This window comes from Macrobrachium rosenbergii, chromosome 55, assembly GCF_040412425.1.
Source record: "Macrobrachium rosenbergii isolate ZJJX-2024 chromosome 55, ASM4041242v1, whole genome shotgun sequence".
Classification (NCBI taxonomy): Eukaryota; Metazoa; Arthropoda; class Malacostraca; order Decapoda; family Palaemonidae; genus Macrobrachium; species Macrobrachium rosenbergii.
The window spans coordinates 65,096,153-65,109,152 of record NC_089795.1 but is presented as its reverse complement, the minus strand read 5'-3'; the positions used below and the strand labels follow the sequence as shown (position 1 = coordinate 65,109,152).

The 13,000-nt window shown below is 34.0% G+C and overlaps 1 protein-coding gene across 1 annotated transcript in view; it reads right to left on the bottom strand.

The window, feature by feature from the left end:
* Nucleotides 1-12,706, bottom strand: part of LOC136835828 (legumain-like) — a 38,019-nt gene extending 25,313 nt beyond the window's left edge. The window contains exons 1-4 of the mRNA XM_067099679.1: nucleotides 12,447-12,706; nucleotides 11,375-11,540; nucleotides 1,017-1,118; nucleotides 504-777 (exon numbers count right to left, since the gene is read on the bottom strand). Coding sequence (XP_066955780.1) covers nucleotides 504-777; nucleotides 1,017-1,118; nucleotides 11,375-11,532 — 534 coding nt within the window. The 5' untranslated portion in view covers nucleotides 11,533-11,540; nucleotides 12,447-12,706. The remainder of the gene's footprint in view (nucleotides 1-503; nucleotides 778-1,016; nucleotides 1,119-11,374; nucleotides 11,541-12,446) is intronic.
* Nucleotides 12,707-13,000: the final 294 nt, after the last annotated feature.

The window sequence follows — 13,000 nt, the reverse complement described above, 5'->3', positions numbered from 1 at the left end:
GGATCAGGTGGGAATGTAAAGTAGTTATTGGAAGATTTTTTATGAGTGTGAATTATATATATATGTATATATATACTGTATATTATATATATATATATATCATATATGTATATAATATATATATATATATATATATATGTATATAATAAATATGTATATATAATAAATGCTTTAATCTTCACTCTTCACCTAAATTTTATTAAAGTTGTTTCTATTATATTAGCTTGTATGTATTGATCTGTTGCCCAATGAGCCGAAAAGAAAACAATATAAACCCCCCACATAATATTGTGTAATCGATTCTCAATATTCTTTTGTTAACTTCTGCAATAGAGTTATTGTTTCCTTCAGGTGAAGCTGAAAAGACGGCTTAACCATTTTACCAGTCTGTTGAACTAATTATCGTCTTAAACGTGTATCCTAACCCAGGATTAACTATAGTTTTTTTTTTTTTTTTTTTTTTTTTCTTACCACTTTTAAACTTGCGCTTTTATGGAGGTCACGGATGACTCTGGCCAGAACTTTTTAGCATGTAGCACATGCTCTGGGAAACAGAAGACTGGACCACCATGGTCTACCAGGTTAATAAAAATCCTGTCTTTGTCAGTGCTGTTTATCACTTTTCCTGACCCAATTCCTTCCATGGCCTTGGCGTTTCCCTGTAAGATGTGCAGAAAGTTTCCAGGGGTAACGTCTTTGCCAGTGTAGTCTTTTGGGACCCCTTTATATACATTAGGTCCATTTGGTCGGTTGATGATGACACCTGGGTTTGGGTTCCTGTTGAAGAATACTCTCCATTGGTTATATTTATTATTTAGTGTCGAGAATGGCTTCACCATTAACATTACAGTTGTCATTATGAAAAATTCTTAGTCACAGTGCGAATAACTACAAACAGGTATCTTGAAGTGCAGTATAAAACACTAAGTAATGAAGGGAATATCATTAGTTTGAAGTTGATTTGTGATATTCTTAATTCATTTTATGGTTAATAGCCATCTGTAAACAATACTCACCTTGAATTGTTACTGATATCGTCGTACATCATGGTAATTATATGATCATCTGGAACACCATGTTGATGTAGGATTTGATAAGCATGGCACACATCAGCCTGAGAAGCCAGATGGTAAAGTTAAATTCAGGTTCATTATTATTGCTAAGATATGTGAACATTCATGTTGAAGATCCTTGAAAAATCAGCTTCCACAAAATGGAATGCTCAAACCGTGTATACCATAGTAAAAAGAAAAAAAATGGCATATATTGGTTAATCATCATCTTTAAATATATGAGTAGCGATAAAAGTAAAAATAAAATTAAGGTAATTGTGCAAAAGGTTTTAAAGACTAAAGTATTTTAGTCTTTCAGACTAATGAGCACTAGCTTCAGTACATTACAGGAAAGACTATTCTACAATTTTAAGGTAAAAAGAATGCAAGACCTCTGGGTAGACATTACCATCAAATTAAATGTTAGCAAACACAAATTACGCATGTCGATGAAGTGAATATACAGTATAACGACGCATTCAAAAACGTTGTGTATAGATCTGACCAAAACTGATACAGGCGCTTGGTCAACATATTCTCTTCAAACAAGAGCTTCAGAAAGCCATCAGGTTTTAGTAGCGAAAAACCTTTACCTCATCGTTAGAATTTCTGTCTTTCAATCGCAGAGGAAAATTCTGCTCCTCAGTTAGTAACTTGGTACCCGCATCTTGGCATTTTACTTTTTAATTAGTATTAAAAGTAACTCTATATCTGAAATGTGATGATGGGTAGTTTTCTTCTACTTAGGCTAAGATAACGGCGACAGTAGGCTACACTCTTTGCCTTTATTGTCAAGTCCAAGTCAGGTGCGTTGTGTATGTACAGTATGTACATGTGTACCAGGTTGGCAAACTTTCAGAGGAATATTCACCCCATCTTTGTGCCGAGCATTATGAACTGATCTTGCATGTTATAGCTGAGCTGTAATAACAAGCTTTCAAGACTCGGTATGCTGAGATTTTGTAAAGAAATATGTTGCATTTAATTTTAAAAATTTCTTGGTACAGACTCAAGTTAACAGGTAGATAGGCTGTCGATCAGTCTTAAGCCAGTATAACCTCAAAGCTTGCAGTAACGCCTCATTCATCTTGGCTACCTTTGGCCCTTTGGTTATTATCTTTGTATGTCCCTTTAAAATTTTTTAAAAATTTATATATTTTAGTGAATTTTTTAACTTGATTTTTTTGGGTATGATTTTAAGTTGAAAGCTAAAGAGAACTCAAAGAATTTTTTGCTAAATAAAATATATAAAATATATTTGGTCAAAAAAAGTTAGAATGAAAAAGAAAAGAAAGACTACATTGCTTCAGGATCATGGACTTTTTATAGACAGGTTAGGAACAAAGGAAGTATTGATTGTCCATTATGGATGTTCCAGTTTTAAGTAAGCACTGTATCGGCTCTTTAAATGAATGGTATTGCAGACTGATACAGGCAGAACTGGCCAGGAATTTTTGAACTTTTAATCTGGGTCCTCATTGTATGTTCAGTTTGTCACAGCTTCTGCGAAAGTCCTGTTGAACCAAATCAACAGCCAGTGTAAGAAACGCAGTGCAATTTGGGTGTGTGCGTTAAGGATTCGGTTGTACAGAGTGTAGGATTAGCTTTGGCATGCATATATGCATATTCCTATACAAAGTATCACGTGAATTCCCCAATAGGTAGGTTGAGTAACGAAGTGTATTGTCCCTCTCATTTAATTGGGAATGAGTGATTTTGGTAATTTTTTCCCCTTTACAGTACAATATAAATTTTCCTTCACCATTTTGTTTGAGGACTTTGCCTAGTGTATTTCCTGTAGGGGTTATGTCCAGCAGCACCTCATGCACTCTTAGGATCTTTTGCAGTCCTTGGCTCGTAGCTGTAACCCTCTCATTCCTATTACTGTACCTCCTGTTCATATAATTCTATCTTTATTACTTTCCACCCTCCTAACAATTGATTCATGGTGTAGCTGCAAGGTTTCCTCCTGTTGCACCTTTTAACCTTTACTGTTAATTTCAGTTTCAGCTTTAATGGTTTCTGCATGGGTCCTATGCAGGCCTTTGGCCTAAATCCTATATTTCCTATTAAGTGCATTTCTGAAGAAGTGTTCCTTAAGAAGTGTTCCTTTGTCTTCCTGCTATATAACTCCATCTTTTATTTGAATATATATATATATATATATATATATATATATATATATATATATATATATATATATATAAATATATATATATATAATTAAATTATATATATATATATATATATATATATATATATATATATATATATATATATATATATATATAGGTTTGTAAGTTGAACTTTTGTAAAATATTGAACTGGGAGATTCAAGTGGCTAATTGTGAGTAGTGGTGAGTGTCTAGTGTTCCTTTTTAATTTTTGTACACAGAATTATTGGGAAAAGTCTTATGCGCAGGTGAATTTTTATTACAAGATGGTACAGTTTTGAAGTAGTTTTCTCACGGAGTGCGTTGCTCTGGTTTGAAGATTGTAGTCTCTGATTGGTCAAGATCGGGTTTTACCCTTTGATAGTGTTCCACTTTTGTTTCGTTGATCTAGATTGTTAAACTCCTGGTTTAATTGCTTTTGTCTCAAGAAGTACAGTTTGACTCACTTTAATGTGAGCTATTTTTATTTTTCGCCTGCTATTTGTGATCTGTTTGTCTGTGGTCCCCTCTATCTGAAGCATTTCCTGTAAGCAGCAATATGTCAATTTTTTTTTTATTACCTCGAAAAGACAGATAACTGCTTGGAGACACGCATTCTTAAAACTATTCATAATTTATGACTGGCCGAATTGCCACTATTTATCAAGGGCATAGGCCTATAAGGTAGATCGTTTTTCCCTGGTTAGAATGCGTGAAACTTAAGAAAATGCCTTAGGGAAAGAGTTCCCAAGATAGTGTGCTGTGTAACCTTGATTTAGCGATCAGTGAAGCATCCTCACTCATTCCCATGGCATTCTGTGGATGATCTTTTAGTATCTTGCTGGAGCAAGAATGCCGATGGTAAACGGAAAATTCAGATAGTAATTAACAAAAGTGTTACCCTGGAATGAGAATTGGTTTAAATTTTTCACTTGTAAAACTGTTTTAGCTCATTTTAGCCACATTTGAGGGATATATCCAGAGTCTGTTATCTTCCTCCGAGATCTGTGCATTACCTTTTGTAGAGAAAGACCGATTTTTAGGATTGACTTACTGAGCATCATGCTGGTATTAGCTTAGCCACAGGCGCTTTTAAATCCTCGCCAGTTCAATCTAAGTTGATGCTTTGAGATACCTTCAGACCCTCACCGCCAACCTGCATCAATACAGCCATATGACTTTAGTGCACAAGAAATAAAAACGACTTTGACATGGCCAGAAGTGAGTTGCCTCTATTCAAGACACCAGCAACCTCCCACTTTGTCAGCACCAAAATATGAGAGGTAAGAAGCCGAGGCAGTTTTTATGGAATACATATGAGGAACGGCTGTTTTACAGACTGTGCCCAAATCCAGGCCTGGGGGTTAGTTGAGAAGTACTTAGCCGTGAATTTTACCGTAGGGGTAAACTTCTTTCAGTATCAAGTCTGTGGGGTTTTCACTTTACAAGTATGTTCGTTTTCAAGATTGTGCAATGGTTAAGCTTAATGTACTTGAATGCCAGCAAACTTTTGTATGGTTCCTACATATGTAGGCATACATTCTTTTAGAAGCTAATAAATTAGTAAAAGAAGCTTCACTGAATTCACTTTGGGAGATATGCACTTATATATATATATATATATACATATATATATATATATATATATATATATATATATATATATTATATATATATATATACTGTATATATATATATATATTATTATGTATATGTATATATATACACACACACACACAAAAGGCCGACGTACCATAACCACATTGTTGTATTTTCAAGGCTTTTGAAAAATGTATACAGCAAGTTCGGTAAACAGTAATTATACATAACAACACTTATTAAAACACTAATTAAACCTATTAAAATAGTTACTCATTCGAATTATCAAAGCACAATGATGCTACAAGAATGATCTACCCAGATGGTAGCTGAGGTAAAACTTGAAACATGTAGAAAGAGAAAGATTAAAAAGGAAATGAAATGACATTGAATCATCAGGCAATAAATAATTTGATGGTCCAATTTGTTTTATAGTTTTCTTTTTTTTACCTTTTTTGTTTTTTTTTTCTTTTTTTACTCTTAAATATTTTTATGTTAAATGCCGTCTGAGTAGGTCATTCTTTTAGAAGTCATGGCACTTTAATACTTGAAGAGAGTTACTATTTTAATGGTTTTATTAAGTGTTTTAATGTGTTTTTATGTATAAATATTGTTTATAAAACTCACTGTATATGTTTTTCAGCCTTAGAAATGCAACAAAGTGGTTGTAAAACGTCACCTGAATAAACTCAAATTGTATATATAGTGGCTTTCCCTTGATGCCTACCACAAGTCTGGATTCAAGAGTTTAGCTCTAGTGTATAAGTATATATATATATATATATATATATATATATATATATATATATATATATATATATATATATATATATATATATATATATATATATGTGTGTGTATTACATGTATATCTATTTGACCAACCCGGCGTTCGGAAAAAAAACTGTGAATGACAATCCGATTCTCTTCTCTCTCTCTCTCTCTCTCTCTCTCTCTCTCTCTCTCTCTCTCTCTCTCTCTTTGCCTGTAGAAGATAGTTGCTTCAGTTACATTGCCCAGCATTTTTGACATCTTATATTTCACCCCTTCTCACCCGCATTCCTATCGGGGCTGAACTTTGACTTACAGGGCATCAGAGTATCACCATTCATCTCAGCGACCCTAGAAAACCATGGATTAGACACTAATATCTGTCGTTTTCAGTTATTTTACATGTATCTCACACTTAATGCCCTTGGTGCCAGCGATCTAACCCCTCCAGTATTCTTTTCCCAGATAGTAAATCATATGTATACCGAAGTGAGGTATGATAAATTCGCGAGTTTATTTAGTAACTAAATTTATGGGCAGAACCAGCCCCGTTTCAAGGAAGCCCTTCCCACCCCCATCCCCTTTGGTGCCAGTGATGTCGTACCCCCACAACACTCTTCTAGATAGTAAGTCATATGTATACCAAGTTTGGTTGATCAATGCTTTTCAGAGTTATGCTGGAACACACACACATCCATTTTCCATTTTCATATATATGGATATATGGATTATATATATATATATATATATATATATATATATATATATATATATATATATATATATATATATATATATATATATAACAATCATATGAATGTCACTTGTCCTTCCTCTCGTGGTATGTATCATTATGTTGCTCCGTTTTGTTAAAGATAATAAACCCTGTATCCATTTGTAAAGTCCAATTAAATTAAATATATTGCTTTTCATGTTTACGCAGTTTTCAGGCAATGTTTTACGAAAGCCTTAGCTCAAGTCGCTTATGACGTGTTTTAGACAGTGAAAGGATTTCGGTAATTTTCGTATGCCATAGCAAATAAATAACAAAATTCCTGTGACATATCTTCAGTAAACTGTGCAAGCGCGCACACAGATTTGGATGAAATGTTCTTTAAATGATTAATATGTAAATACCAAAATGCGAGTACTGAACAGTACAGTCACTCAAAAATGCTTTGCAATATGTTCCAGAAGTTTTCGTTCACCTAATAGTAATTTATTCGTTTTATATATACAAGGAAATGTGCTGTTCTTATTCGATTTTGATTATTAATCTTACGGTTAACAATATAAAAAAGAATGGTGAGTGAAAACTGTGTTACGAAAAATAACACAAAACATTTTGGAAAATTTCAATCTTGTTGGTAGGTAAAAATCAGATTTTGATAAAATAAATCTAATGGAAAAGTATTAGAGAAAATCGTAACAACTTCCAATGGATACTAATGGCAGAGGATAGAGAGAAGGAATGAACAAATAAAGGAGTTATAATAATGATGAAGGGAGAAATAAAGAAATTATAATAAATGATATAGAGAAATTGCAACCGGTTTATGGGAGACGGGAGGTAATTTCTCTGACGCACCAGTCCTGGCTGTGCTTGTTTCATGCGCCTACCAATCGGAGTTGCCAAATAGCGCCAGATGTCACTATTAGAAGCTGTTCGAAAAATTTGAAGTATGTTGCAAAACATTTTTGAGTGACTTTACCTGCTGGATTTCGTGTCAAATTAGGAGACATTTGGTACTTTTGTAATTATTAATGTTGCTGTGCCTGCATTTTACTGAATTTGTTGCTGTATCTGCCAGCTTAAGGCCTCATTTCATTGGAATAGGAATTACTCAAAGTTAATGTTATAATTAAAGTAGCTATATCAACAAATCTTTGCATGTTGATTTCGTTTCACAATATTGTTCATTTAAGAAAATCATAAGGGTCAAAATGTTATGCGTATTTAAAAGTAGATCGGACAGGAGCGAATTCGGAACTGATAGGCCGAGTAACGCAGTCTGAAAATTTTGATACCGTCCAAAAGTTTTAAATGAGATTTTGTTGTTATGTATTGTATTATTTCAAGACTGTGTTCTAATATATTTCATTATAATTTTTGTGCACAGGAAGCTGGCATTATGGTGGACAGTATTAAGCTCAAGTCAAAGTCAAACAGGAATAGTAGGTCTTAAGAGTAGGGCGTTCGAAAACGTTGATGCAATATTTTTCGAAAATTATATATATATGATTTTGTTGTCATGTATTATTGTAGCACTTCATATTTCTATATTTATGTAGTTTGTACTCAATGAATCAATATTTTAATTTATAAACCCTTCACTTAACATTGAAATAGACAGTATTAAGCGTAGTCAGTGAATGGGTACCATAGGAAAAGACGTTAATAGTTTTTACATCGTCTCATTTGCGCTAATTTGGTAGGTGAATTAATCATATTCATGAATGTATTTCTTTTTTATATAGAGTATTCATTTATATTAATAATTATACTATACAGCATCTGTATATACGTGTTATTCAGTGTTAACCTAAAACTGCAGCACTGTAAGTTGAAAATTCATTCTCAAAGAAAAAGAAAATGATTGTGTGGACATGTAGAACGACTTTGTCCTGACACATCTGAAAATGAACTCCCTGTACTGGACACATATCAAATAATTAAGTCTCCGTAAGGCTTGGGTATAGTTGATTTGTGGACCTTTATCAGTACAATCTTCGAGCAGCAAAGATATTAGTTGGTAAACGGAAAGTGCATCGAGTGTTACCCTTAGGAAATCCCGAAACTGCCCAAAATGAAAGTGGGCTTATGCCATCTTGAAACTGGACTCAAAATAACACTTTTGATCTTAAAACTTAGCTACCTTTAAGCAGATTTCAATATTTAAAGAGTGGCTTTGGCTGAATAGTTGGTCATTATTACATTTGAGTGTAATAGGACTTTTGTTGAGGTTATTGAATGAAGTTCCTGTAAGTCACGTTAGTAGGATTAATTTTGTTTTGAAATAAAAAGTTTGCCATTTCAAATGAGTTTCCAGTATTCTGCTGCTACATGCTACTGTTTAATTTATGCACACCATTTTCATATTGTGTCTCTCTCTCTCTCTCTCTCTCTCTCTCTCTCTCTCCTCTCTCTCTCTCTCTCTCTCTATCTCTCTCTCTCTCAGAAACTTTGTAAAGATTATTTTTTTCCGAGGTTAAGTCGTGTTTCTCAAATTTTAAAAATTTAAAGTATACGTCATGGTTTTGATTATGCTGATATTGACAGCCACACCTTTATTTACTGTAGGAAAGGAATGAATTAATTATCAGCATCTGGCTGAGCATGGGCTTTATGTCAAATTATTTCTGTGTGTATGGGGAATTCCCCAAATGTGGTTTTGTATGATAGTAGTCGGTCTTGCATATATATATAAAGAGGTTTTATTGACTGCACAGGGAAAGCGGAATAAAATTTTACATACGCGTAATGGGATTGCATAAGATGAGCCATCTTTAAAATATGGAAGTTTGGTACTATTTGTATAATAGTTTGTATAATGAAACAATTATAATACAGAAGCATAATTTTTAATTAGTAGCTGTCTGGGTAAAATAGAGTTCGGTTAGTCACACGGGTTACTTTATCTATGGAGAACGGCAGGTTGAGGTAACTAACAATAATGGTGAGTTATCTGTGGACAAACAATGTCAGTGACGACAAACAGATTTGCTACAGCATTATCACTTGTGCAGGCTCCTTGCCATTCCTTGTTTTGCTGTTTCTTGAGATTAAACCGAAAAAAAGATTGATGAGTGGTATATAAATGGTTGGAAGAAGTGTTATATTGGTAAGTTGTTTCAATTTCCACTCTAAGTATTTATTAGAAACAGATAAGCCACAGCTTATTAATTCATTTAAGGGTTTTAGTTGGTACTGCTAAGTGTAAAATTCATGAAATAGGTTCGTATTGTAAATGGTCAGCGCACTTGATTAGAAACATAATTGTAGTCGTGTTTGGGGAGAATGGAATTATATTGATATTTTAAGGCATAGGGATTGGATTTGTTGCAGAAAGCTCTTAATCAGTTTTTTAGTACAAGTTGAGTTAAAGTGTAAGTCTTTTTAAGACCTGGGTGGGGATGCGAAGTTAATTGTAAATTATGAAAATTTGTTGTGTCATATATATATATATATATATATATATATATATATATATATATATATATATATATATATATATATATATATATATATATATATATATATATATACAATAATCGTCAACTGTACGATATCAAACTGCTGCGAGGTACACATTTTGAAACTAGATATGTCATAATAAAAGCTCACAATTTCCAACAAATTGGATATGACTCCTGGTTACAGGAAGCGCCAATAACCAAAACAAGCAATATCCGGGAGTTATGTTTGACGTCAATTCATTATCAGTTTGGTGCATTTCCATGACGTTTTGTCCCTTTTGGATGACTTTCATGGGATGGTCGTTTGCTCGTTTGGAAAATGCAAACTTTTTTTTCTTTTTGAAAGACATTCTACGTTGACTTTAGTTTTTCGCCTGAATTAGGTATTCATTTAAAGGTAGTACATTTTCCTGTAAAAAGTCAACTTATTATCGTTGAGGGTGTTTGTATTTCTGTTAATCTAATTAGACGCAGAAAGGTGTTTGCTATGATAGGGCTGCCTGTGCAGCAGTGAAAAGTAGCATTATTACATTACAATCAGTCTTGTTACGAACATTAATCATGTCGCCATGATACTTTAATGTTTAAACATTCATCTCAATGGAAATGTCTGTCTAGTTTTACTTGTTGTTTGCCATAAAGGAATGGACGCATCATATATAATATTTAAAAAATATGGAATGGCTAATGCTCACAACAATACAGTATTAATTTTGGATTGTGAAGAGAAAGACTATTGTTAATAAAATAGACCCCCGTGGGGGGTGGGGGGACATTAAGTGCCGTCACTGTACCTCACGCTGCAACCCCTTTCATTCCTTTTACAATTGTTTCATAGGTTTCTTGGCCTTTGGGTTAAATTTTATATTCCATTCCAGTTCAGTAAAATAAGCTGGATGTATTTTTGCGAGTGGAGAAAGCTGAGAGTACACGTGGTTAAAAGTAAAAATATAAGGATAAATGGGAACCAAGACAATGAAAAATGGTGTCATGTCGTTATGGATGGTGAGAGAAAAGATTTTGGATGATAGTATGATGAGAGAAGCGGTGAATCAGAGTAGGTGACACTAGAATTGTTGCAGGATTTGTGCAAAAGTTTTGGAGAAAATTAAAAGTGTGTATGGAAGCCAAAGATGGAGTGTATGAAGGGATTTTTAAACCAACTCTCTACTGTGGAAGTGCAATGTGGATGTTGAATCTGAACGAAAGAAGGTGGAAGCTATTAAGATGAATATTTTATATGTAGCGTTTGTGGTATGAGAATTGAAAGTGTGAGAAATGTAGATACATAGAAAGAACGGTAAAAAGGGTTTGGGTAAATGTAACAGTGATTGTTGTTGCCTTTCTTTTAATGGAAGCCCTCCTGTTAGAAGAAAGGCAATGATTTTTACAATTATTTCAGTAGTTCACCATCACCAGATCAACAGTGAACAGTCACTAACTTACTCATTCTGGAAGACTAAAAGGCGACACTGCTTTCCTTCTTATCGTCCAGATGTGGTTAGGTGTAATAAAAAAGTGAAAAAGGTTTAGAACCATTATGTTCTCATCCCTGCTCACAGCTAAAATGTTTGAAGAATTTAAACTGCTTTATTTTACAAATGGCGGTAGTTATACCAGCCGTTAGATCCAGCAACTAATACCGCCCAGAGTTCACCAGAATCGGAATCGTTTTCCAGGATGTAGTCCAGTGATCGCAGTCTAGCTCCCTCACTTATGCATGTGACCGCAATGGCCACACTCCATAGGAACCAGTTCATGGGTATCGCTGGAAAGATACGGTAGCTATGTTAGAGTAAATGGAATATTATATAATATATATATATATATATATATATGTATATATATATATATATATATCTATATATATATCTATATATTATATACATACATATATATACCTATATATTATATATTCCGTATATTTATGTATGTGTACCACATCACACATACAACGAAGACAAAAGCTGTTTTTACATTATCTGTTGAAGAACATCGCCCATTTCCCTATTACTGTGCCAAGTTAGCTCTCATTGAAGGAGTTTGACCTCATATATATATAGGATTTTCGAATATATCTTGGAACTGATTGACATTAGGTGATTTGGCATTTACCAGTTTTTATTTAGGGGCTGGGGGTGAGGAGTTTGTCTTGTTAAGAAGTGTAACTGTGTTGTAGAGCAGTGAAAAGCAGAAATGGTCCATTCTCTCCAAGTCTGCTATTACTCGCCCAGCTTTTAAACCGTTTCGGCGTAAATCAGTCAACCAACCTTTATTGGTTAGAGTATAGCAGGAGTGTCATGTAATACAGTAATCTTATACGGTTAACAAATTTTCATGGAAATTTAGAGCACTGTCATTTGTGTATCTGATTGAAATTCTCTATAAAATTCACATATGGGGATTTATGTGGCTACTTGATCACATCAGTAAATATTTTTTTCTCGTGTGAAGATGGTGTTATACAATTACACCACTTCTGAAGAGTAAAGCGGACTTGGACGTTCACCTAAAATTGACAAGATTGTTATTTTTGTCTAACCATCATATATGTACAGTATATTGTAACATTAACACGTCACTGGAGTGTATAACAATAAATTTGTTTGGCAGGTAAAGGCCAGACAGGACATTTTTGTGAAAAAGTGTCGCCGAAGGTGCATTCACGACTAACCTTTTCTGTAGAGTGTCCTTTAGAAGCAGCTGGCTCTGAAAATGTAAAACGTGCACCCTTGGCCAGCGACCCTGCCTTACTGCAACAATTCAGTGATACCACTTGGAATTATGAGTTCAATTTGTATACGTCATGATTAAATTTTTTTCCTTAACTGCTCCTTTTTTTATTTTGGTAAATATAGCTGTGTTATATTTTTATTTACATTGCTCTTTTTAGCTCACGTGTGCCTAGTAAGCTCAAGAGAGAGAGAAGAGGTAGGTAGGTAGGTTGCTTGATATTTGTTTCAGTTTGTATGCCTCGTCTTGTACTCGACTGCACTTGTTGTCGGGCGGATGTGGGATGTTACTGTGTTCATTCCTTGTATCAACGCAGTGGCACGTGACCTTACTGCTCTTCTTGCAGTCATTTTTAATTATTTTTGTTGAGCAGCTTTGAGTATTTAGGTGAAGTTGTGTTTGTCGATGAAATATTTAGGGAATAGTAGATGGCGGCAATCGTAAGCTAAACATCTCCAAAAAGGATAAACTGGCTCGATAACGACGTACTTCCAG